General features: G+C 45.5%; 1 protein-coding gene across 2 annotated transcripts in view; it reads right to left on the minus strand.

Moving 5' to 3' along the window:
- Positions 1–526: 526 nt before the first annotated feature.
- AKAP1 (A-kinase anchoring protein 1) overlaps positions 527–27,989 on the minus strand; it is a 103,042-nt gene continuing 75,579 nt past the window's right edge. For both annotated transcript variants that reach the window (XM_075336587.1, XM_075336588.1), the window contains exons 8-11: positions 21,193–21,260; positions 16,919–16,992; positions 2,008–2,073; positions 527–1,423 (exon numbers count right to left, since the gene is read on the minus strand). In XM_075336587.1, the coding sequence (XP_075192702.1) occupies positions 1,361–1,423; positions 2,008–2,073; positions 16,919–16,992; positions 21,193–21,260 (271 nt within the window). In that variant the 3' untranslated portion in view covers positions 527–1,360. The remainder of the gene's footprint in view (positions 1,424–2,007; positions 2,074–16,918; positions 16,993–21,192; positions 21,261–27,989) is intronic.

Here is a 27,989-nt window from a genome sequence, read left to right on the forward strand (position 1 = left end):
CTCCATATCATAAACATAACTAAATTTGTACACTTAATTTGAAGTTCAGTATGACACAGCTTAGTATCTCAAGTTATATTAAATGGCTAAGGCTATGTGCACACTAGGCTTTTTTCACGCTGCTTTTTTGTGCGTTTTTGTCTGCACTGCATTCAATGAGTGAAAAACGCTAAAAAAATGCAGAAATAATTGACATGCTGCGCCTGTGGTCACCACAAAAACACAGCTACAAAAAAAAAAAAAAACGCTGTGTGCGGACAGCACTTCTGAAAGCCCATAGACATTGCTGGGGAAGCTGGGAAAAAAAAAAAAAAAAGTGACACATCAGGTAGCCTTTATAAGTTTGTAGACTCTGGTAATAGATACAGGAGTCCCTACAGAATTATCAGCCATAATCTGTTTAAGATTTTCCTCAATTGAAGAAGAAAAAAAAATGCACAGCTTAATAAAAATAAAAGAAATCAGCAGTTACGTCAACATTTTTCTTCAGTGTTTTTAAAGAAGTCACATATCATTCAGGCATTAATGCTTCCCGTTAAGTGCTTTATTATTAATCAACCCCGCTCACAACAGGCTTAGGAAAAAATATGCATTTTACAATATATATTTCCAGTGGATTTATATTACTTAGACATTTAAAAATCCATTTGTCAAGAAATAAAAAAAGAGCACACCAATGCATTTCATTTTTGTAACTTTTTACATCTGTACAACAGAGTAGCAAATAATTCAATCACCGCAACATTAGACTATATAGCAAATCTAAAACACCACACACTGGTGCACAGAAGACCCATTCCAAATTTATCAATGAGTTCCTGTGCTGGAGGGACAGATGACCATGTGGAAATTGCAAAACTCCCTTTCATTTTCAGCATTCGGATATAAAAATATTGAAGTGATCAGTTCTTATTTCAGTATATTTACATAGATTTGCACAACAGCAAAATAAATTACAGTCAGGCTTGGCAGGCAGAGTGCGGCGCGTAATGTACAAAAGACAGCAATATTTAATGTCACGTATAATTCATCTGACATTCCTCCAGTTAGAACGCACTTTAGATCTGTATAATTTATTTTTCACGTGAACATGCCTCTTGACTTTTGGTAAGCTTCATCCTGAATCGCTCTTCCATAGGGAACTCAGATGCCCAAAGAACTGTGTTTGGTAAAAATAGCTGCTGGTTGCACTTGTGTGGGCAGAACAGTAAGATGATCATAGCTACAAATATATGGCTTTTAAAAATCAGTCTTTTGCATCATATTTATACATAAACAAAAATACAAACAAAAAAAAAAACTGCATACCAAGCCTGTAGTGGTGCAAAATTTTGTTAATGAGTAAACCATGTTCCAAGTGCTAATAGCTATCTATCCACTGTGCAAATCCTCTATCCACAAGAGTCCTGTTGATAGACATCACCTATAAGGAAATGTTTAAAAACAAAAAGGAGGAAAAATTAAAAAACACTTAAGAGTTGCATTAGGTTTGGAAATAATCCCTGTAATAACTTCCCGACCAAAGAATCCAACTATCAAGAAGTTAATCCCCATCGGTAGGATTAGGGCTAACTTCCAAACCTGGTATAACCCCTTTCACATAAAACATACATACACTGAAAAGAAAAAAAAAATAATCATAATATAATGCAAAGAGAAAACATTAAAAGAAGCCCAATAATGCAAACCTTTAACAAGCCTTGTCCCATGACTTGGATAAGATGCCAAACTGGAAAGTCCATTTGCTTTCACATGTTTTGGTGTGTGCCTCAGTGCAAAGCTGGAGAGGTCATTTGGCCATGTGAGAGGCCTTGGATAGTGTCTTAGAGGGGTCATTTCTCCTTGTAGAGAGTACCAAGCCAGAGTCTTCTTAGGTTGACTTGGCACTCTACACAAGGCGAAACAATCCCCCTTAGACTTATTTGCCAAGTACTAGAGCAAAATTAATGGTACAATAAACCTTAGTACTTAGAGACCTAAAACAAACTAGTTATTTTAAAATCTCACCTCATCCGCCATCATACTCCATAACTGCACAAGTGGAAGTCCTGTAGCACCATCGTAACTTGTAACCTAAAAGAAATAAAATAAATATAAAGCAAAATGCTAATGTGTACAGAGAATTAGATATTCAGATATTCAAGGACAATGCTTTTAAACATTCAAGAATGGTGTTTTGCAACTTTACAATGGAATTTCAACACAATGCCAGTCATACAATTCACTGATTCATAAATACTACACAAAATACGCCGGTATTTTATAGCACAATTACTGACATCCCAGTAGTAAAATGTGCAACACCATGTCCATTAAAGAGCAAATCTAACCCATAACTATTTTTTCCCCAGTCTTGATGAGGGGACGTGGTAAAGTAAGATGCTCCAGATTCATGAAGAGGTGATCTGTGCGCCACACCGGAAAGTCTCTAACTGGGAGTAAGATTCCTGGCAAAGAAGGCTACCACTAGAATTTTTTGAGTCGAGATCTCACGCCCAAATGCCGCTCATTTTGGTGGAGCACATTATTTGTGTAACTCAGTTGTGTTGAAATTTTGTCACTTTCTAAAGCAATTTACACCAGAAGCTTGCAAAATAGCTTAATGAATTGGGACCGTAGTATTTTGGAAAGTGTAATATATTTTTCATATTGGCCACTTGAGAAATGTACCAGGCCAAACTAAAAAATACTGGAATACCCACTTGAAATAAATGGAGGGTGTGCGACACTGTATCCAGAAAGTATTACTGAAGCAATCTTCCAAAGAAACTTAAAGTTAAAACAAGAGGAATGTCGGATACCAGCATCCAATAAAAGCAGAAAGGAAAGAAATGGCGAGAACAAGTGGCAGTAGTTATTACAACATTTAGTAAAGGGAACACTATGAAAGGTAACATTTTGAATAAGTATAAGTATCTATTAAAAAAGGGACCCTTTTCTGGTTGGCTGTTATCTAAGACATCCCAGGTGGGCTAATTGTTAGCCTAATACCATTTAATGGAGAAGAAAATTTAATCAAAAGAGGCGCCATTCCCAAGTTCGGTAAACAATGGGGTGAGTGGGTTCAAAGTCCTTCTGTGGTTTCTGATGAGCTTTGCCAGCAATATGCTCGTTAATTGTTTGCTTTTATGATCTTCTATTTGGTATGATTTATTGAAAAATGCTCTCACCTGGTGGTTTAGTTAAGGGGCTTGTGGGAAAGGTAAAGGGGATGGGCTGTTTTTAGTTATATTAAGAATTTTGTGAACCTTGATATATATTGCATTTTGATGATAGCATGACCTGTTATGACTAGAATAGGCCTAATAAAATTTTATATATAAAAAAAAGACAAAAAACCCAAACTTTTTGAAAGAAATAAATAACTTGAATAATAATAAATAATAATAAATAATAATAAGTTTTATTTCTATAGCGCCAACATATTCCGCAGCGCTTTACAATTAAGAGGGGACATGTAAAGACAATTTGAGACAATACAAAATAACAAAAATTAAGATACCAGGAGGAGTGAGGGCCCTACTCGTAAGCTTACAGTCTATGAGGAAATAGGGGAGACACAAAAGGTGAATGGGGTGGCGGGGGGGGGGAGAAAAGCTTGTCATTTACAGTGCTGGCCAAAAGTATTGGCACTCCTGCAATTCTGTCAGAGAATACTCAGTTTCTTCTTGAAAATGATTGCAATCACAAATTCTTTGGTATTCTTATCTTCATTTAATTTGTCTTCAATAAAAAAATTGGTCATAAAGCCAAATTGGATATAATTCCACACCAAACATAAAAAAGGGGGTGGACAAAAGCATTGGCACTGTTTGAAAAATCATGTGATGCTTCTCTAATTTGTGTAATTAACAGCACCTGTAACTTACCTGTGGCACCTAACAGGTGTTGTCAATAACTAAATCACACTTGCAGCCAGTTGACATGGATTAAAGTTGACTCAACCTCTGTCCTGTGTCCTTGTGTGTACCACATTGAGCATGGAGAAAAGAAAGAAGACCAAAAAACTGTCTGAGGACTTGAGAATCCAAATTGTGAGGAAGCATGAGCAATCTCAAGGCTACAAGTCCATCTCCAAAGACCTGAAAGTTCCTGTGGCTACGGTGCGTAGTGTCATCAAGAAGTTTAAAGCCAATGGCACTGTGGCTAACCTCCCTAGATGTGGAAGGAAGAGAAAAAATGACGAGAGATTTCAACATAAGATTGTGCGGATGGTGGATAAAGAACCTCGACTAACATCTAAACAAGTTCAAGCTGCCCTGCAGTCCGAGGGTACAACAGTGTCAGCCCGTACTATCAATCGGCGTCTGAATGAAAAGAGACTGTAAGGTAGGATACCCAGGAAGACCCCACTTCTTACCCAGAGACATAAAGCCAGGCTGGAGTTTGCCAAAACTTACCTGAGAAAGCCTAAAACGTTTTGGAAGAATGTTCTCTGGTCAGATGAGACAAAAGTAGAGCTCTTTGGGAAAAACAATTAGAGTTTACAGGGAAAAAAAAAAAAAAAAAGTCATTCAAAGAAAAGAACACGGTCCCTACAGTCAAATATGACGGAGGTTCCCTGATGTTTTAGGGCTGCTTTGCTGCCTCTGGCACTGGACTACTTGACCGTGTGCATGGCATTATGTAGTCTGAAGACTACCAACAAATTTTGCAACATAATGTAGGGCCCAGTGTGAGAAAGCTGGGTCTTCCTCAGAGGTCATGGGTCTTCCAGCAGGACAATGACCCAAAAAACACTTCAAAAAGCACTAGAAAATAGTTTGATAGAAAGCACTGGAGACTACTAAAGTTGCCAGCAATGAGTGAGCCAGACCTGAATCCCATAGAACACCTGTGGAGAGATCTCAAAATGGCAGTTTGGAGAAGGCACCCTTCATATCTCAGGAACCTGGAGCAGTTTGCTGGAATTTTAGACCATTCTTCTTTGGCAGAGCATTGTAAGAAACTCATTGATTGTTACCGGAAGCGGTTGTTCGCAGTTATTTTGGCTAAAGGTTGTGCAACCAAGCATTAGGCTAAGGGTGCCAATACTTTTGTCTGGCCCATTTTTGGAGTTGTGTGTGAAATGATCAATGATTTGATTTTTGTTTCATTCTCTTTTGTGTTTTTTCATTGGAAGCAAAATAAATGAAGATAATACCAAAGAATTTGTGATTGCAATCATTTTCAAGAAGAAACGGAGTATTATCTGACAGAATTGCAGGGGTGCCAATACTTTTGGCCAGCACTGTATGGTCCAGCCATCGATTTAATAGGGTATTCAAAAGCATCTGCATGAACCAGTCGGTGAGAATTTATACAGGTACAGGGGACGAGAACTGGAAGTAAATTATTTGAAGGGCAGAAAGGGACTAGATTAGATCAGGGCAGTGAGGTGATAGGCTAGTCTAAAATGCGTTTTTAGGGCCCGCTTAAAAAGGTGTGGATGTTGGGAATTAAATCGGATTTCTCTTGGTAGTGTGTTCCAGAGCATAGGCGCAGCTCGTGAGAAATCTTGAAGACGGGAGTGAGAGGTTCGAAGTGTTGAGGATGTCAGTCTTAAGTTATTAGCAGAGCGGAGGGCACGGGTGGGGTGATAGAGATGAGTGAGGAGATGTAGGGTGGTGCAGAACTGTGGAGAGCTTTGTAAGTGAGAGTGATAAGTTTATATTGGATTCTGTAACAGATAGGCAACCAGTGCAATGACTAGCAAAGAGCAGAGGCAGTGAAGCGGTTGCAGAGGAAAATGATCCTGGCTGCGGAATTCAGAATGGATTGGAGAGGGAAGAGTTTAGTAACATGGAGACCAATTAGTAAAGAGTTACAATAATCCAGGCGAGAATGAATGAACCCGAATATAATAAGTCGCAGGGAAACCGCAATAAAGAACTTTAGCACTGAGAAGATTGAAAAAAACAAGAAAACAAACTGATTAACAGAAGGATAATGGAATAGTAGTGAGATGTGGACATTGCAATGGCTGCTGCTGTGAGATCAGTAGGGCTGAGCGGACCCAAACTGTAAAAGTCCGGATCCACGCAGCTGGGAGCTGAGAATACCAGCCCGAGCTGGCTTCATCTTGGCTGGGGGGGGGGGGGGAGGCAAATTTGGTGCAGAAATCTTGTGCAGACGATTTCAGCTCCAAATGTGCACCTCCTGGCACAGAACCGCAGCAAAAATCAGAGCACTTGAACAAAAAAAAATGGAGGCAATAAAAAAAAAAAAACCCGCTTTTTTTTTACTAGGAGGTGTTTATTGGGTGTAGGAATATGGTGTAAAAGTTTAAGCACTGAATCTGCATCTCTTGGCGAAACAAAAAAAAAAAAAAAAACCTGCGATTTTCTGCTAGATGCAGGTCTGTGAACTCAGTGACCATCAGGTTACCTGCGATCACAAGTGACTTGAGTGACGTCACCGCTCATTGTGTAGCTCATTCACTCTCTGGAGGTCACAGCGAGCAGTCATGCTCTATGGCGATGATATTCAGATGTAGCAGAACTGAATATCCATGGGACCTTGTGTGGATTACGTCGGACCTGCAGGGTGTTTAATAAAGTGGTGAAAGAGGGTGTGGTTTTTTTCCCCAAATAAAAGGATTTCTCTGTTTGTTCTTATTTACTATCATTTAGTGCTGCAGGTATCTCAGACGCCTTTGCCATCATTAACCTAGGGTTTTTAGTAGCAGCTGTGTGCTGTTACTAACCCCTCATTACCCCGACTGCTATCGCACCAGGGCAACGGGAAGAGCCGGTAAAGCACCGGGATTGTCACATCAAATGGATGCGGCAATACCTGGCGGCTGCGGGCTGAGAATACCAGCCCCCAGCTGCCTTTATCTTGGCTGGGGATCAAAATTAGGGGGGGGGACCGCACTTTTTTTAATGTTAAAAAAAAAAAAAAAAAAGTTTCTTAGGCCAGTCACTTTTGCAATGAATTTGCATGTGTGATATCGCTTGACCCTGCACAGCCGCAGGCCGCATGTGTTTCTAGGTACATGCACGCTCCTGTTCAGAGGGTGGCAGGTCGTGCCAGGTAATGTCATGCCAGACTCTCACGAGTCTGACCGATTCATCACCACAGCCGCACACATTGACAGGAGCGGGCCACTTCTGTTTGACTAAATGCATGCTCACCATACTGACCCGCAGACACTTGCACCGGTTTCCCCACCCACCAGGCGCCTGTGATTGGTTGCAGTCAGCTGACTAAGCCACTCAGGGTGGGGGTGCGTCTAACTACATCCAATTACACGCACCAGTGGCTATTGAATTGTTGGCTCCGGAAATGAATCGCGTGACCCGTAAGGTGTCTGCTGCCATGACAGCCTTGGTAAGTACACCGCATGCGCTCCTACCCCCTTATCCCTTCCACCAATGTTTTTAATCTCCGGATTCTGGTCTCCATCGATTTATATGGGTACCGGATTTTTTTTTTTTTTGAGCAGTGATCCGCCAGTCCCATTTTTTTTTTGCAAGTCCGAGCAGCTCTAATGATAAACCATAATTCTGAAAGCATTATTTCAAAGAGAACGAAACATTTACAATTAAACAGCAACTTTCATGTGACTCAGACCACGTAGTATATATGTTGTAACATGTGGGTTACATGCATAAAGGGCAGACTGTTCAGACACTAAGGGATTGAATAAATGGTCACAGGCAATGTCAAAAAGCTTCCTGAAACAAAAGTTAGTTAAGACACTTAACAAAAAACACGAGGAGAACTTCAACTGCTTCCTTCTATTAGGTAGGTCCTTAATGGTGTGTTACTGATACTATATTTGAACAGCAAAAAGTTCTACTATATTACTATACTCCAACTACAGTGCCTGTAACCAGATGGTCTGAACGAGACCATCGAGAAAATGAACTGATCAGAGGCAAGATCGGCAATGTGGAGGCAGTCAAAGATATCAACAGCCAGGGGCCACGAACAGGAGGGAATATCAGAAGTCTGAAGCAATGTAATACTAATAGAGCTCCATCCGGATCGGGGGTCATTTCTTAGTGACGTTTGGTGGAAGAAGAGGCGGGGGGGGTGGGGGGGTGGGGGGATATTGAAACATCTCACTACTGTTGGATAATTTTTGGGGGCATATGGTAATATTAACAGCAATAAAAACAAAAGATTTAGAAACGAAAATTAAAACAAAAGCAATACACTGAAATTTAAAGATTGTGTTTTTGTTTCATAGAAGCGATCCATCTGTGAAAAAAGAAAAAAAAGTGCCGATTTATGGGGAACCACCTTTGTCGGAAATGGGTAAGTTATCCTTAAAATGGAGAATAAAAAGGAAACAAAAAAAAAGGAGGGGGAAATATTTTGTAAGCCAATGATTATTCCGCAGGCTCCAAGAAGTTAATAGCCTAAGGAAGTAGGATCTACTCACAATGGACTTGGAACAAGTGTGCTGGGAGAGTAAGGTAAAAACCTATATAAGCTCTCACTCTACAGTGCCACCGGTGTAAGATGTTTTTATGTACCTGATAAAGGCCAATATGTATATCATGTCGAAATGCATTGTACTAGCTATTTTATTTTTATGTGTACGTAAAAAGATTAAACTAAAGAAAAAAAAAATTACAATAAAAACAAATCGTTTGCATGTACCGATATGGCAAACTGAAGTTCTCTCCAACTGTCAATGTAAAGAGCTTGGATTGGTGCTGAAATCTGCATCTTATATTCAAAATATAAAAGGCGTAATACCTTACTAATTGATTGTGACATTTTAAAATCCATTTTTCAAGAAATCAGAGCCCAAAAATGCATTTCATTTTTGTAACTCTTTACATCTGTACAGACTGAGGAGGTGCAGAGAATTCTATCACAGCAAACATCAGACTATGGTAAATCTAAACACACACTGGTGCACAGAAAACTAGAGATGAGTGAGTACCTAACTATTTTTACTCGCTATACTCATAATGAGTACTGTCTAATACTCACATATTACATCATTCTGAATAGCTCTGTAACGCAAGTCAATGAGGAAAAACTCGCAAAGTAACCCGAACGCTGTACTATTTGTGCAAGTAGAAAATGGTGCAGAATTCGGCTTACTCGTTACATTGCGTGTATTCCCCATTGACTTGCATTGCACATGCTACTCGGAACAAAATACGCAAGCAGTAGACCGTACGTGTTCTGAGTATAGTGCGTACGAATGGTTAGGTACTCGCTCAACTACAGAAGGCCCATTCCAAATGTATCAATGAGTTCCTGTGCCACTGTTCTAGAGGACAGATGACAAATAGTGGGAAAATAGCAAAACATTTCATTTTTAGAAGGCAAACAAAAATATCAAAGCGATTAGTTCTCATGGCAATATATTTACATAAAGAAGAAAAAGGAAATTTTGTTTACTTACCGTAAATTCCTTTTCTTCTAGCTCCTATTGGGAGACCCAGACAATTGGGTGTATAGCTTCTGCCTCCGGAGGCCACACAAAGTATTACACTTTAAAAAGTGTAACCCCTCCCCTCTGCCTATACACCCTCCCGTGCATCACGGGCCCATCAGTTTTGGTGCCAAAGCAGGAAGGAGGAAACTTATAAATTGGTCTAAGATAAATTCAATCCGAAGGATGTTCGGAGAACTAAACCATGAACCAAAGAACAATTCAACATGAACAACATGTGTGCACAAAAGAACAACAGCCCGAAGGGAACAGGGGCGGGTGCTGGGTCTCCCAATAGGAGCTAGAAGAAAAGGAATTTACGGTAAGTAAACAAAATTCCCTTCTTTGTCGCTCCATTGGGAGACCCAGACAATTGGGACGTCCAAAAGCAGTCCCTGGGTGGGTAAAAGAATACCTCGATAAAAAGAGCCGTAAAACGACCCCCTCCTACAGGTGGGCCACCGCCGCCTGAAGGATTCGCCTACCTAGGCTGGCATCTGCCGAAGCATAGGTATGCACCTGATAGTGTTTCGTGAAAGTGTGCAGACTCGACCAGGTAGCCGCCTGACACCTGCTGAGCCGTAGCCTGGTGCCGCAATGCCCAGGACGCACCCACGGCTCTGGTAGAATGGGCTTTCAGCCCTGAAGGAACCGGAAGCCCAGAAGAACGGTAGGCTTCAAGAAACGGTTCCTTGATCCACCGAGCCAAGGTTGACTTGGAAGCCTGTGACCCTTTACGCTGGCCAGCGACAAGGACAAAAGAGCGCATCAGAACGGCGCAGGGGCGCCGTACGAGAAATGTAGAGTCTGAGTGCTCTCACGAGATCCAACAAGTGCAAATCCTTTTCACATTAGTGAACTGGATTAGGACAAAAAGAAGGTAAGGAGATATCCTGATTGAGATGAAAAGGGGATACCACCTTAGGGAGAAATTCCGGGACCGGACGCAGAACCACCTTATCCTGGTGAAACACCAGGAAGGGGGCTTTGCATGACAGTGCTGCTAGCTCAGACACTCTCCGAAGTGATGTGACTGCCACTAGGAAGACCACCTTCTGCGAAAGGCGTGAAAGAGAAACATCCCTCATCGGCTCGAAAGGTGGTTTCTGAAGAGCCGTTAGCACCCTGTTAAGATCCCAGGGTTCTAGCGGACGCTTGTAAGGTGGGACTATGTGGCAAACCCCCTGCAGGAACGTGCGTACCTGCGGAAGCCTGGCTAGACGCTTTTGGAAAAACACGGAAAGCGCCGATACTTGTCCCTTGAGAGAGCCGAGAGACAAACCCTTGTCCATTCCGGATTGAAGGAAAGACAGAAAAGTGGGCAAGGCAAACTGCCAGGGAGTAAAACCCTGATCAGAGCACCAGGATAAGAAGATCCTCCACGTCCTGTGGTAGATCTTGGCGGATGTTGGTTTCCTGGCCTGTCTCATAGTGGCAATGACCTCTTGAGATAACCCTGAAGACGCTAGGATCCAGGACTCAATGGCCACACAGTCAGGTTGAGGGCCGCAGAATTCAGATGGAAAAATGGCCCTTGAGACAGCAAGTCTGGTCGGTCTGGTAGTGCCCACGGTTGACCCACCGTGAGATGCCACAGATCCGGGTACCACGACCTCCTCGGCCAGTCTGGGGCGATGAGGATGGCGCGGCGGCAGTCGGACCTGATCTTGCGTAACACTATGGGCAGCAGTGCCAGAGGAGGAAATACATAAGGCAGTCGAAACTGCGACCAATCCTGAACTAATGCGTCTGCCGCCAGAGCTCTGTGATCTTGAGACCGTGCCATGAATGCCGGGACCTTGTTGTTGTGCCGGGACGCCATTAGGTCGACGTCCGGCGTTCCCCAGCGGCAACAGATCTCTTGAAACACGTCCGGGTGAAGAGACCATTCCCCTGCGTCCATGCCCTGGCGACTGAGAAAGTCTGCTTCCCAGTTTTCTACGCCCGGGATGTGAACTGCGGAGATGGTGGAGGCTGTGGCTTCCACCCACAGCAGAATCCGCCGAACTTCTTGGAAGGCTTGACGACTGCGTGTGCCGCCTTGGTGGTTGATGTACGCCACCGCCGTGGCGTTGTCCGACTGAATTCGGATCTGCCTGCCTTCCAGCCACAGCTGGAACGCCTTTAGGGCTAGATACACTGCCCTTATCTCCAGAACATTGATCTGAAGGGAGGACTCTGGCTGAGTCCAGGTGCCCTGAGCCCTGTGGTGGAGAAAAACCGCTCCCCACCCTGACAGACTCGCGTCCGTCGTGACCACAGCCCAGGATGGGGGCAGGAAGGATTTTCCTTTCGACAGAGAAGTGGGAAGAAGCCACCACTGAAGAGAGGCTTTGGCTGCCCGAGAAAGGAGGACGTTCCTGTCGAGGGACGTCGACCTCCTGTCCCATTTGCGGAGAATGTCCCATTGGAGTGGACGCAGATGAAACTGCACAAATGGAACTGCCTCCATTGCTGCCACCATCTTCCCTAGGAAGTGCATGAGGCGCCTCAAGGGGTGTGACTGGGCTCGAAGGAGAGATTGCACCCCTGTCTGTAGTGAACGCTGTTTGTCCAGCGGGAGCTTCACTATCGCTGAGAGAGTATGAAACTCCATCCCGAGGTAAGTTAGCGATTGAGTCGGTGTCAATTTTGACTTTGGGAAATTGATGATCCACCCGAACCTCTGGAGAGTCTCCAGAGCAGTGTTCAGGCTGTGTTGGCATGCCACCCGGGAGGGTGCCTTGACTAGAAGATCGTCTAAGTAAGGGATCACCGAGTGTCCCTGAGAGTGTAGGACTGCCACCACTGTTGCCATGGCCTTGGTGAAGACCCGTGGGGCTGTCGCCAGGCCGAAAGGCAGTGCCACGAACTGAAGGTGTTAGTCTCCGATGGCGAAGCGCAGGAAGCGCTGATGCTCTGGTGCAATCGGCACGTGGAGATAAGCATCCCTGATGACGATTGATGCTAGGAAGTCTCCTTGGGACATCGAGGCGATGACGGAGCGGAGAGATTCCATCCGGAACCGTCTGGTTTTCACGTGTCTGTTGAGCAGTTTGAGGTCCAAAACGGGACGGAATGATCCGTCCTTTTTTGGCACCACAAACAAGTTGGAGTAAAAACCGTGACCACATTCTTGAAGGGGAACAGGGATCACCACTCCTTCTGCTTTCAGAGTGTTCACCGCCTGAAAAAGAGCATCGGCTCGCTCGGGGGGCGGAGATGTTCTGAAGAAACGAGTCGGAGGACGAGAGCTGAGCTCTATCCTGTAACCGTGAGACAGAATGTCTCTCACCCATCGGTCTTGGACATGTGGCAACCAGGCGTCGCAAAAGCGGGAGAGCCTGCCACCGACCGAGGATGCGGTTTGGTGAGGCCGAAAGTCATGAGGAGGCCGCCTTGGGGGCGGTTCCTCCGGCGGTCTTTTTAGGACGTGACTTAGACCGCCATGAATCAGAGTTCCTCTGGCCCTTCTGTGGCCTGTTGGACGTGGAGAATTGAGACCTGGCTGAGGGCCGAAAGGACCGAAACCTCGGTTGTATCTTCCGTTGCTGAGGTCTGTTTGGTTTGGACTGGGGTAAGGATGAGTCCTTTCCCTTGGATTGTTTAATAATTTCATCCAATTGCTCGCCAAACAGACGGTCGCCAGAAAATGGCAAACCGGTTAAGAACTTCTTGGAAGCAGAGTCTGCCTTCCATTCGCGTAGCCACATGGCCCTGCGGACTGCCACTGAATTGGCGGATGCTACCGCTGTACGGCTCGCAGAGTCCAGGACGGCGTTCATGGCGTAGGACGAAAAAGCCGACGCCTGAGAGGTTAAAGACACAACCTGCGGAGTAGAGGCACGTGTGACTGCATTAATCTCAGACAGACAAGCTGAGATAGCTTGGAGTGCCCATACGGCTGCGAATGCCGGAGCAAATGACGCTCCTATGGCTTCATAGATGGATTGCATCAGGAGCTCTATTTGCCTGTCAGTGGCATCCTTGAGCGATGAACCATCTGCCACTGCTACTATGGATCTAGCCGCCAGTCTGGAGACTGGAGGATCCACCTTGGGACACTGAGCCCAACCCTTAACTACGTCAGTGGGGAAGGGGTAACGTGTGTCATTAAGGCGCTTAGTAAAGCGCTTGTCCGGAAAAGCTCGGTGTTTCTGGACTGCATCTCTGAAGTTGGAGTGATCGAAAAACGCACTCCGTGTACGTTTGGGAAACCTAAATTGGTGTTTCTCCTGCTGTGAAGCTGACTCCTCAATCGGTGGAGTTGGAGGAGAAAGTTCTAGCACCTGGTTGATGGACGCTATAAGGTCATTTACTATGGCGTCCCCTTCAGGTGTCTCAAGATTGAGAGCAGCGTCAGGATCAGAGCCCTGATCTGCCACCTCCGCTTCATCCTCCAGAGAGTCCTCATGCTGAGACCCTGAGCAGTGAGATGAAGTCGATGGAAGCTCCCAGCGAGCCCGCTTAGCCGGTCTGGGACTGCGGTCCGTGTCTGAGTCCTCACCGTGGGACCTAGGAGTCACCCCAGGAGCACTTTGCTGCGCCGACTGAGGGTGCCCTGGGGGCAATGATTCAACAGTGCCCGGGGCCTGTGTTACCGGTCTGGACTGCAAAGCTTCTAGTATCTTAGCAGACCATCTATCCATAGACTGAGCCATGGATTGTAAAAGTGACTCAAAGTTTCTCAGCCAACACTGCAAACTCTGTCCCTGCCACCTGGACAGTGGTAGCCGGAGGTTCTACCTGGGCCGAGGGTCCCACCAGCGCCTGAGGCTCCGGCTGAGTGAGTGTCACAAGGGCCGAGCATTGCACACAATGAGGGTAGGTGGAACCTGCAGGTAACATAGCCGCACAAGAGGTACAGGTTGCAAAATAAGCCTGTGCCTTGGCACCCTTGCTTTTTGCGGACGACATGCTGTTGTCTCCTCTTAGAGCAATCAGAGAGGGTATATAGCCAAAAGCAAATAATGCGGCCGAACAGAGCAAATGTATACAATATATGGATATTATATTATATTATATTATATTATATTATATTATATATTATATTATATTATATATTATATTATATATTATATTATATTATATTATATTATATTATATTTATATATATATATACACACTTCAGCACCCAGGGGGGCCAGCACCTGGTAACCGGTGCGGCTTACCGACCGCCCTCAGCGGTTGTGTGTCCACCAGATTCCCTGCCTGGGCCTCCCAGAGCTGTGGAGCTCGGTCTGAAGTTCTCCACCGGCAGAAGTGATGATAACAATGGCTGCCAGCGTTCTCAGAGGAGGAGGGGGCCGTGGGCGTGCCTCAGAAAGTGCGGGAATCTGGTGCCCCACAGTGCTCAGTGAGGGGGGAGGAGGATACCTAAGTATGCTCCAGCCCTCACCGCTGACGTCCAGTCTAGCGTCCCGCCCTTACCCCTGACTGGCAGGCCCGGGGGCGGGAGTATGCGGTACTAGGCCGCAGAAGCCGGGGACTAAATTTAGTAACGCGGCCGGCAAACCGGCGCGGTCGGCGCGGTAGTCCCGGCGACACAAAACGTTTTCGGTCCAAATTGGACCTTCCTCAGTAGCACATGAGGAGGACCGTGGTATGAGCTGTAGGCGCGGAGTCCACCGCTGCATGGGGGCTGCCATGGCAGCGCCTACAGCCTTCAGCTCACACCACGGTCCTCCTCACTTATGTGCTACTATGGAAGGTCCAATTTGGACCGAAAACGTTTTGTTGTCAAACACATTAATAAATATACCATTCAACATATTTTGGGAGTGCCTTGTTACTTCTGGCAATATATTTACAGACAGGCTCGGCAGCAGGAAAGCAGATTTGACAATTCGCTTATTCAACAAAGACATGACAGCCTAATATTTTCTTAGTCCAAATTGTGCAATGTGTTTTTTTAAATTTACATTCCGATAAAAAAAAAAAAAAAAAAATATTTTGCTGGGTAACACAAGAAGGGAATTTTGTTTACTTACCGTAAATTCCTTTTCTTCTAGCTCCAATTGGGAGACCCAGACAATTGGGTGTATAGCTTCTGCCTCCGGGGGCCACACAAAGTATTACACTTAAAAGTGTAAAGCCCCTCCCCTTCTGCCTATACACCCTCCCGTGCATCACGGGCTCCTCAGTTTTAGTGCAAAAGCAAGAAGGAGGAAAGCTAATAAACTGGTTAAAGTAAATTTAATCCGAAGAATTATCGGAGAACTGAAACCCTTCAACATGAACAACATGTGTACACGAAAAAACAGCCCGAAGGGAACACGGCGGGTGCTGGGTCTCCCAATTGGAGCTAGAAGAAAAGGAATTTACGGTAAGTAAACAAAATTCCCTTCTTCTTTGTCGCTCCATTGGGAGACCCAGACAATTGGGACGTCCAAAAGCAGTCCCTGGGTGGGTAAAATAATACCTCGTAATAGAGCCATAAAACGGCCCTTTCCTACAGGTGGGCAACCGCCGCCTGAAGGACTCGTCTACCTAGGCTGGCATCCGCCGAAGCATAGGTATGCACCTGATAGTGTTTGGTGAAAGTGTGCAGGCTCGACCAGGTAGCCGCCTGGCACACCTGCTGAGCCGTATCCTGGTGCCGCAAAGCCCAGGACGCACCCACGGCTCCGGTAGAATGGGCCTTCAGCCCTGAGGGAACCGGAAGACCAGAAGAACGGTAGGCTTCGAGAATTGTTTCCTTGATCCACCGAGCCAGGGTGGATTTGGAAGCCTGTGATCCCTTACGCTGACCAGCGACAAGGACCAAGAGTGCATCCGAGCGGCGCAGGGGCGCCGTACGGGAAATGTAGATTCTGAGAGCTCTCACCAGATCTAACAAATGCAAATCCCTTTCACATTGATGAACTGGATGAGGACAAAAAGAAGGTAAGGAGATATCCTGATTGAGATGAAAGGTCGATACCACCTTTGGAAAAAAAATTCCGGAACCGGGCGCAGTACCACCTTGTCCTGGTGAAACACCAGGAAAGGATCCTTGCATGATAGCGCTGCTAGCTCAAACACTCTCCGAAGTGATGAGACCGCAACTAGGAAGACCACTTTCTGCGAAAGGCGAGAAAGAGATATCCTTCAAAGGTTCGAAAGGTGGCTTCTGAAGGGCCATCAGAACCCTGTTTAGATCCCACGGTTCTAACGGCCGCCTGTAAGGAGGGACTATGTGGCAAACCCCCTGCAGGAACGTGCGTACCTGAGGAAGCCTGGCTAGGCGCTTCTGAAAGAACACAGAGAGCGCCGAGACTTGTCCCTTGCATGTGTGCCTCCTTCGCACAAAGCATTAGAACTGAGGAGCCCGTGATCCACGGGAGGGTGTATAGGCAGAGGGGAGGGGTTACACTTTTTAAAGTGTAATACTTTGTGTGGCCTCCGGAGGCAGAAGCTATACACCCAATTGTCTGGGTCTCCCAATGGAGCGACAAAGAAAGAAGCAATTACATATGTAGTTCTTTAGATTTCCAGTTCTAACACTGTAAAGACGGCACCAATATGTAAAATAAAAGCATCTTAATCAATGGAACAGGATCACTATTAACCAATTACCTGTGCAAGTAATGCTGTGCCTCTTGTCATTAAATTTGCACTGTCATCTGCTTCTGCTGAAAAGTGATCCTCATCTAATGAAACACACAGAAGTTCGTTATAACACTATAAGCACTAAGCTACAACTCAAGTAAAGTGCAACTGAGAACACCGTTTCCAAGCTACACCCAAAAAGGTCATTCCAAAAAACATTTATAACAAGACTTGAGTAGGAAGACCCTACAGGAGACAGGTGGAATAAAGGTTATGATCACACTTGTCACAGATCATGTTTATTACAGAGGTCATGAGTTTGGATATACCACTGATGCAAAGAGTGACGTAGAATATGTACATCGGACGTGCCAGGGTTCAAGATGTCTGTTGCTTTGAGTCAATGTGTGAAAAGAGCCAAAGATCAGTTGGCTGTTGATCAATTTATTCGGTTCCCATATGACTGCCTTGGCTTTTCACATCCTAATGGAGGAGCCACTTTCCATTAGGACATGAAAAGCTAGTAAACCTTCTCCCCATGACTCTGGTACTTGGGTTCCCCCTGCCCAACAGCACTCATTGCCCCTTCTAAGAGATATTGCAAAGGGGATAGAGCGCTGTCACTGCTTTACATGGATATCAGTACCAACTGTTCCTTCATTGGCTCCACAAACTGCGATTATGAGGGAGCCAGTGATTTGGTGTCTTGCACAGCCTATTCAGATTTTTTCCATGGCAGACCATAGCCATCTATTAAGCAGCCTATCAATAGAACACTCAAGCTACATCATGTACTATAAACATTAGTGCAGTGTATTATCTATACAAACAAAAGATTGTGCATTGAAGTCCCCTTGCAACATTAAAACCTTTATTTTTCAAAATGCATCAAAGCTTAAAAGGTGACTATTTTTCAGGACACAGAGCCCCTTAATTAAACAAACACCCAATACAAGTCATCTTGGGCCACCATGGCTGTAATGACAAGTACAAATGAAAATATAGAATTTATCTTGAACTACAAATCATCAATTTGTATTCACGCCTAGAGGGAAAAAAACCAAAAACACAAAACTGCATTTATCCTTAAAAAAAAAAACCAAAAAAAAAAAAAACCACAACCCCTAAAATTGTGGCAGCGACACAAAAAGAAATATACTGATGAAAAAAATCCTATGTACCCAACACAGTGAAATCCACAGGTTGTCACAAATAAAAAAAAAATAAAAAAATCTAGAATTAAAAATTGTAAAATATAAAACGTAACTTTATAAATTGATATGGTAATCAGGGTATCTACGTGTAGAAAAAAAATATATACACCGCAATTATACTGGATGGTGTTAAAAAAACAAAAAAAACGTTTTTTGTTCATTCCAACTCAAAGTAGAAGCAATAGAGGGAAAAAAAAAAAAAAAAAAAAAAAAAAAAAGACACCACCACAAAACCATCATATGCATCCAAATATGGGACTAATGAACACTAGATCCTGTCGCACAAACAAAAAAAACAAAAACTCCAATATAGCAGCCTAGATAGAAAAATTTTAAAAACTTTTGACTCAGTATGGCAACTGCAATATAATTTTTATAATTTTTTCACCCCTTCTACAACAAAGCTCATTTTAAATCAACAGGTCTTAGATTATTTTTATTACTGCACAATTGTATGTGTTGTGTCTATTTTTAATAAACAAGAGATCAGCAGTATGAGATACTGAAATGTAACTTAACACACTTGCTAAAATTACTGTATATTCATAGGTGAATTTACATTTGTATAAAACAAACCACAGTGATGAATATGTTCACACAATTTGTTGTCACTACAGGGTGAAGAAAAAAAAAAAAAAATCAGAATCTGAGAAGTCCAAAACGCAGCCGACCGTGGAAGCAAATCACGCGTTCCATATTCGTGACAAGAAACGAGATAAATCGATCAGGAATATATAACTAAAACCGAAAATCTCACCCACGTCAGAAATTTAGGAGGTGTGGTCTTCCAGTTTTAGAGGACCGTCCACTTCATTCAGGGGGGAGAAGGTGTGTAAGAGGAGTTTAGGGGGGGGGGGGGGAGGGGGTGCCCAGAAATTTTCCCTACGAGGACCTATTGTCCCTTGGCGATTTTCACCTCAAGACTCCCACTCTGATAAGGGCTGTCCACAACGATCACTGTGTGGTCTGTCCCTTGCACTTCCTTCAAACATTCTTCATGATCCCAGCTGCATATGTGGAACATGACCGTAATCTACCCCTATGGGCCGCATTAATGTCTTGATGTATCTTGATAAGCACACAGTTGACCAGAGGCTGCGTGCATGAAATGAATCACTCCCTATCCTCCGATACTTCGGGTAACGACTCCCGACATCAGCACTGCAGCCAACCTATCCGAGGTAAAAAGTCACTTCCATTGCTCCTTTACTGTCAGCAGCACCCGTGAAGCCAGAGATTTCTTCTCATTGGCAGTAACTTAGGGTTACTGTCAGATGCTCAAAGCGCAGTATCACATCACGTTTCCCAGGTAATATGCCCACGGTACATCCCTCTATACGCACCATATACTAGTTTACTGGAATGCCCTATGTATTAATTTATTATTTACAAGATAGGTGCTACATACATACAACCTTGGTTAACGAGAACAATCCGTTCTGGGAGTGTGCTTGTTAACCAAGTTACCCGTTCAGCAAAGCAAGATTTCCCATAGGAAATAATTGCAATGCAGACAATTCGTTCCACAACTTGTTAAATGTCCCATCCTTGTCCCCTATTGTGCCCACACACACACACACACACACACACACACACACACACCTTACCTCGCCGGTCTACTGGGACTTGCAGTTCGCTGGTACGGGCTGTGTATCGGGTTACCATTGCGACGAGGGGGGGAACTTGCGCTGGCATCAAAGGCAGGAGCCACTTGCCTCCGATTGGTCAGCGCGCTGCCTTTAAGTAGCAGCCGACAGCAGAAGTTCCTGCCTTGTCGCCAGACTTGACGATACACATCCTGGAGCGGCGAACTACAGGACTCAGGAGGCTGGCGATGTAAGGTGAGCATAATATGTGTACCTGCCGTTCCATTGCCGGCCTGCTGGTTCTTGTAATTCGCCGGCTCATCGCGACAACCAGGAGGACAGCGATGGAACGGAAGGTAAAGTTAGCATAATACTGTATGTGCGCGTGTTTGTGTGGACTGCCAGGGCGGGTCAGAGCGTGGTGGATGTATGGAACCGTAAGTGTGCGGTGAGTATTTTGCTCGTACAGCAAAGCTTTCTCGTAAACAGATTTACAAATTTACAGAAAGCTTTGCTTGTTAAGCAAAATTCTCGTTAACTGGGTTACTCGTTAAGCGAGGTTCCACTGTATATAGTACTACGCAGGATTAACGATAGTCTCCGGTGGACTATACAGAGTGAGCTATAGTTTAATATTGGATTTATATCAAACAACTCATCTTTGAACATAGAAATCTACTTATGCTTCGTTATGTGCATGACAAATAGTCACCAATAGGTACCTCATTCACCGCCTGTTACTTGGATACATCAAAGCAGTTAGTGTAGTAAACAAATTTGGGACTTCTCAGGACCTAATTTCACCATTTCTGTAGAGATAACGTTTGATCTGCACATTCATCACTGTAGATTGTGTTTTATACATAGGTGAATTCACTTATGTGAATATATGGGTAATTTTAAGTAGTGTTATCCTAGTTTTATATCTTTTATAATTAAAAAGTTACGTTTTAGTATCTCACATACGGCTGATGTATTGCATAGCTAAGTGACTTTCTTGGGAGAGGTAATCTTAAATTTGGGATGAATTGTCCTTTTGTCAGTGAATGCTCTAGTAAGTATTTTAAACTAAGTAGTAAATAACTCATCTGGGAGGAAAATCTCTAGCACGTTGAAACAGAAAGCCTGGAATCAGCTGACATAAGATAGATAGTTTACATACTCTCGTGAAGAGTGCACACTACCAAGCTCTGGTTCTCTGTACTTGAAACAAAGCAGTTGGATGCTCAGACGGGCTCAACTCATGTACAGGGTATAATGGAAGTCAATGGTGAACTAGAGATTTTCCAGAAGATATTCTGGAAAAAAAAAAACTTTATTCCAATTGATTTTCAATATACCCTTCACACAAGTATGAGTAGCAGAGCATGGATGTGCTCACTCACTTATGCTCTCTTATTTTGAGATTGTAAAAGCTTATCTGTAAGTACTTGTCCCCTGTATTTTTTGCATCTGAACAAGATAAAAGTTCTCTCAATGAAGTATGCAGCAAAAAGTGTACCTGCAAGTGGGACCACATTGTCTAGAAGCACCTCTGCACCTTGGAAGGGTAATGTAACAAAATCAGACCTGTATTTAAATTAAAAAAAATAAATAAAATTTAGACAAAAACCAGCACAATTTATAAAGACAGGAAAGTTATAATAAATTCAAATGAAAATGTACGATTAAAATTTGACATTAATAGCCAAACATAGCAAAAAAAAATAAAAAATAAATGAATAAATAAATAAATTTATGTGGAACCAGCTAATAGAAGAGCTCGAAAAAAAAAAAAAATATTTAGACGAAGCACACTACCCTGTCCCTCTCAGTAACTGACCGCCAGCTGTTTATGTGAAAAACAAACAGGATAATTGTGGTGTACTCCACGCTGCTGTACAAAGACTCACTTTAAGTAATAAAGCAATGTGGGTGGTTTATTCTATGCGTTTCGAAGAGATCCCCTCTTCTTCCTCCAGAAAATCCATTGGTGGGTTTTCCTGAGGAAGAGGGGATAGCTCTTCGAAACACGTAGAATAAACCACCCACATTGCTTTATTACTTGGAATTAATGACAGCCCACATTTGCCACCAAGAAGAAGAAGAAAAAAACAAAATCCCTCTTTCACCACTTTATTAATCCCCAAAACACCCCTCCAGATCCGACAATCCCCACAGAGGTCCCACGATGCTTCCAGCACTGCTACATCTGAAGCTCAGAGCTAGCACTATAGAACATGACTGCCCGCTGTGAGGTTCAGGCAGAGGCTGAGCCGCGATCAGCAGTGATATCACTCAGGGTGCCGTGGCCACAGCTGGAGTCCTACAGGTTGGAAAGGGCCAAATAACCATGGCCCTTCCCACCCTAATGATATCAGCCCCCAGTTGTGTGTTGTACTCTGGTTTTAGAAAAATGGGTGGGTGGGGGGGGGGGGGGAGAAAAAAAAAAACGGATCCCACATCTTTTTATATTGAAAAAGTGTTTGCAAATGTCTTTCATAACCAGCCAAGGTATAGCAGACAGCCGAGGGTCGCCGCCCACAGCTGTCCCCGTGTGCTGGATATGAAAAATGGGGGTGGGTTGAGACAAATCCAAAAACCCCCACAAAACAGCTGGCCAAGCTAGCTATTGCACTATTCTACATGTTCTCTTACTTTCTAATTTTTGTTTTTCCAGCACCTATGACAGCACCACGAGATCCTTCAAGGACAGGAAACCTCCAGGATAAAAAGGGGAGGAACCTCTCCCCGCATCAGTTAGTTTCCTGTCCTTGAACAGGGAGCCTCCAGGGTTGATCCCTTGGAGTCCATGTCATTTAACTACTCTGTCTCTGAAACAGACTTCCTGACACCTTCACATCAGCTTGTAGGGTTAGAGACTTCCAGGCCCTATCTTAGTTCCACCATTACTCAGCTTTCAATGATAAGGTGTCCTGAAACCTGCCCCTCCTTGCCTCCTGATAGTACGTCATTTTCTTAATTCAAAAAGGGAATTGTTCTTCCATCCTTTGGGATAGTCGCCAAGATCAGGAAGGGGACGGGGGGCATTGCCTGGACATTAGCGGTTCCTTATGGAATATCTGTCTGCAGCAGAGGCAGGTCTGGTTTGTTTTCTTTCAGGGTGATAGCTAGACGCTCAAGGCTTCTAAATCCACTTTGTGGGTGGATCTGCGAAGCCACTTCTTCGCCTGCTCGGCTTGTGGTAGGTATGTGCCTGTAGGTCTGAAAGTTCACTGCACAAGGGCAATGACATCTCCTGGGCTGCAAGATCGTATGTCACCATTGAGCAGCTTGACAGGGGCCACGTGATCTTCCCCTTTCAAATCGCTATAGGCACTATAGGTTGGCCTTATCCTTACTGGCTTCACCTGGGGAGCTCGGTTCTGTGATTTCTCCCCCTTGGCTTATTCCTCCATCTATGCAATTATCTCGTGGTGCAGTCATGGGTGCTGGAAAAATACGTAATTACTTACCGGTAATGTGTTTTTTCTGAACCCATGACAGCACCCTTACATTGCCTCCCTGCATGTGGATAATTTGGCTGTTTTTTTAGCTGCACGTGGTTCATGTTGGTGCTGGTTATGTTATAATGTTTCCTCCGGAGGTCCTTTCATGCTCTGTAAACCAACTGATGCGGGGAGAGGTACCGCCCCTTTTTATCCTGGAGGTTTCCTGTCCTTGAAGGGCAGATCCCCTCTCTCGTGGTGCTGTCATGGGTTCAGAAAAAACATTACCGGTAAGTAATTACGTATTTTCTATCTATGCTATCAATTTTATCCTATTTTGTTTCTCCTTTAAAAATGTGGGCAAAGCGCGGAAAAAAAAAAAAAAAAAACAAAACAGTGAAAATAAAATTTCTGGCAGCTTTTAATTTGCAGAAAAATGCAGCAAAAAGAAGGGAATTTTGTTACTTACCGTAAATTCCTTTTCTTCTAGCTCTTATTGGGAGACCCAGACGATTGGGTGTATAGCACTGCCTCCGGAGGCCACACAAAGCAATTACACTAAAAAGTGTAAGGCCCCTCCCCTTCTGGCTATACACCCCCAGTGGGATCACTGGCTCACCAGTTTTAGTGCAAAAGCAAGAAGGAGGAAAGCCAATAACTGGTTTAAACAAATTCTCTCCGAGTAACATCGGAGAACTGAAAACCGTTCAACATGAACAACATGTGTACCCGCAAACAAACCAAAAATCCCGAAGGACAACAGGGCGGGTGCTGGGTCTCCCAATAAGAGCTAGAAGAAAAGGAATTTACGGTAAGTAACAAAATTCCCTTCTTCTTCAGCGCTCTATTGGGAGACCCAGACGATTGGGACGTCCAAAAGCTGTCCCTGGGTGGGTAAAGAAATACCTCATGTTAGAGCTGCAAGACAGCCCTCCCCTACGGGGAGGCAACTGCCGCCTGCAGGACTCTTCTACCTAGGCTGGCGTCCGCCGAAGCATAGGTATGCACCTGATAATGTTTGGTGAAAGTGTGCAGACTCGACCAGGTAGCTGCCTGGCACACCTGTTGAGCCGTAGCCTGGTGTCGTAATGCCCAGGATGCACCCACGGCTCTGGTAGAATGGGCCTTCAGCCCTGATGGAACCGGAAGCCCAGCAGAACGGTAGGCTTCAAGAATTGGTTCTTTGATCCATCGAGCCAGGGTGGCCTTAGAAGCCTGCGACCCTTTGCGCTGACCAGCGACAAGGACAAAGAGTGCATCCGAACGGCGCAAGGGCGCCGTGCGGGAAATTAGATTCTGAGTGCTCTCACCAGATCTAACAAATGTAAATCTTTCTCATACCGATGAACTGCATGAGGACAAAACGAAGGCAAAGAGATATCCTGATTAAGATGAAAAGAGGATACCACCTTCGGGAGAAACTCCTGAATGGGGCGCAGCACAACCTTGTCCTGGTGGAAGACCAGGAAGGGAGCCTTGGATGATAGTGCTGCCAGCTCAGACACTCTCCGAAGAGATGTGATCGCTACCAGAAAAGCCACTTTCTGTGATAGTCTAGAAAGTGAAACCTCCCTCAGAGGCTCGAAGGGCGGCTTCTGGAGGGCAACTAGTACCCTGTTCAGATCCCATGGATCTAACGGCCGCTTGTACGGGGGTACGATATGGCAAACCCCCTGTAGGAACGTGCGCACCTTAGGAAGGCGTGCCAAACGCCTCTGAAAAAAGACGGATAGCGCCGAGACCTGACCTTTAAGGGAGCCGAGCGACAAACCTTTTTCTAACCCAGATTGCAGGAAAGAAAGAAAGGTAGGCAATGCAAATGGCCAGGGGACACTCCCTGAGCAGAAGACCAGGATAAGAATATCCTCCACGTTCTGTGGTAGATCTTAGCGGACGTGGGCTTCCTAGCCTGTCTCATGGTGGCCACGACCCCTTGGGATAATCCTGAAGACGCTAGGATCCAGGACTCAATGGCCACACAGTCAGGTTCAGGGCCGCAGAATTCCGATGGAAAAACGGCCCTTGGGACAGTAAGTCTGGTCGGTCTGGGAGTGCCCACGGTTGGCCAACCGTGAGCTGCCACAGATCCGGATACCACGCCCTCCTCGGCCAGTCTGGGGCGACAAGTATGACGCGGCTGCAATCGGATCTGATCTTGCGTAGCACTCTGGGCAAGAGTGCCAGAGGTGGAAACACATAAGGGAGCCGGAACTGCGACCAATCTTGCACTAGGGCGTCTGCCGCCAGCGCTCTTTGATCGCGAGACCGTGCCATGAAGGTTGGGACCTTGTTGTTGTGCCGTGACGCCATTAGGTCGACGTCCGGCAGCCCCCAGCGGCGACAAATTTCCTGAAACACGTCTGGGTGAAGGGACCATTCCCCTGCGTCCATGCCCTGGCGACTGAGGAAGTCTGCTTCCCAGTTTTCTACGCCGGGGATGTGAACTGCGGATATGGTGGAGGCTGTGGCTTCCACCCACATCAGAATCCGCCGGACTTCCTGGAAGGCTTGCCGACTGCGTGTCCCCCCTTGGTGGTTGATGTATGCCACCGCTGTGGAGTTGTCCGACTGAATTCGGATCTGCCTTCCTTCCAGCCACTGCTGGAAGGCTAGTAGGGCAAGATACACTGCTCTGATTTCCAGAACATTGATCTGAAGGGTGGACTCCTGCCGAGTCCACGTACCCTGAGCCCTGTGGTGGAGAAAGACTGCTCCCCACCCTGACAGACTCGCGTCTGTCGTGACCACCGCCCAAGACGGTGGTAGGAAGGATCTTCCCTGTGATAATGAGGTGGGAAGAAGCCACCACTGCAGAGAGTCTTTGGCCGTCTGGGAAAGGGAGACTTTCCTGTCCAGGGATGTTGACTTCCCGTCCCATTGGCGGAGAATGTCCCATTGAAGTGGACGCAGATGAAACTCCGCAAACGGAACCGCCTCTATTGCCGCCACCATCTTCCCGAGGAAGTGCATGAGGCGTCTTAAGGAGTGCGACTGACTTTGAAGGAGAGCCTGCACCCCAGTCTGTAGAGACCGCTGCTTGTCCAGCGGAAGCTTCACTATCGCTGAGAGAGTATGAAACTCCATGCCAAGATACGTTAGTGATTGGGTCGGTGACAGATTTGACTTTGGGAAGTTGATGATCCACCCGAACGCCTGGAGAGTCTCCAGTGCAACATTCAGGCTGAGTTGGCATGCCTCTTGAGAGGGTGCCTTGACCAGTAGATCGTCCAAGTAAGGGATCACAGAGTGTCCGTGAGAGTGCAAGACTGCTACCACTGCCGCCATGATCTTGGTGAACACCCGAGGGGCTGTCGCCAGACCAAATGGTAGAGCTACGAACTGAAGATGGTCGTCTCCTATCACGAAGCGTAGAAAGCGTTGGTGCTCTGTAGCAATCGGCACGTGGAGATAAGCATCTTTGATGTCTATTGATGCTATGAAATCTCCTTGAGACATTGAGGCAATGACTGAGCGGAGGGATTCCATCCGGAACCGCCTGGCGTTCACATGCTTGTTGAGCAGTTTTAGGTCCAGAACAGGACGGAAGGAGCCGTCCTTTTTTGGAACCACAAAGAGATTGGAGTAAAATCCTCGCCCCCGTTCCTGAGGGGGGACAGGGATCACGACTCCTTCTGCTCTTAGAGAGTCCACCGCCTGCAGCAGGGCATCTGCTCGGTTGGGGTGAGGGGAGGTTCTGAAGAACCGAAGTGGAGGTCGAGAACTGAACTCGATTCTGTACCCGCGAGACAAAATGTCTGTTACCCACCGGTCTTTGACCTGTGACAGCCAAATGTCGCAAAAGCGGGAGAGCCTGCCACCGACCGAGGATGCGGAGGGAGGAGGCCGAAAGTCATGAGGTAGCCGCTTTGGAAGCGGTTCCTCCATTTGCTTTCCTGGGGCGTGAGTGAGCCCGCCAGGAATCTGAGCTCCCTTGTTCTTTCTGAGTCCTTTTGGACGAGGAGAATTGGGCCTTGCCCGAGCCTCGAAAGGACCGAAACCTCGACTGCCCCTTTTTCTGTTGAGGTTTACTTGCTCTGGGCTGTGGTAAGGAAGAGTCCTTACCCTTGGACTGTTTTATGATTTCAGCCAATGGCTCACCAAACAGTCTGTCTCTAGATAATGGCAAGCTGGTTAAGCATTTTTTGGAACCAGCATCTGCTTTCCAGTCCTTTAACCACAAGGCTCTGCGCAAAACCACAGAATTGGCGGACGCCATAGCGGTACGGCTCGTAGATTCTAGGACAGCATTGATAGCATAGGTCGCAAACGCAGACGTTTGCGAAGTTAGGGACGCCACCTGCGGCACTGCTGGATGTATGATAGCATCCACCTGTGCTAAACCAGCTGAAATAGCTTGGAGTGCCCACACGGCTGCGAATGCTGGAGCAAACGACGCGCCGATAGCTTCATAGACAGATTTCAACCAAAGGTCCATCTGTCTGTCAGTGGCATCTTTAAGTGAAGCGCCATCCTCTACTGCGACTATGGATCTAGCCGCAAGCTTGGAAATTGGGGGATCCACCTTTGGACACTGGGTCCAGCGTTTGGCCACCTCAGAGGGAAAAGGATAACGGGTATCCTTAGAACGTTTAGAGAAACGCTTGTCTGGATGAGCGTCGTGTTTCTGTATCGATTCTCTGAAGTCAGAGTGGTCCAAAAAAGCACTTAATTTACGCTTGGGATACAGGAAATGGAACTTCTCCTGCTGTGCAGCTGCCTCCTCTGCAGAAGGGGCTGGGGGAGAAATATCCAACAGTCTATTAATTGCCGATATAAGGTCATTAACCATGGCGTCACCATCAGGGGCATCCAGATTGAAAGGAGCCTCAGGATTAGAATCCTGATCACCGTCCTCAGTCTCATCACAGAG

The sequence above is a fragment of the Anomaloglossus baeobatrachus genome, chromosome 2, assembly GCF_048569485.1.
Source record: "Anomaloglossus baeobatrachus isolate aAnoBae1 chromosome 2, aAnoBae1.hap1, whole genome shotgun sequence".
Taxonomy (NCBI): Eukaryota; Metazoa; Chordata; class Amphibia; order Anura; family Aromobatidae; genus Anomaloglossus; species Anomaloglossus baeobatrachus.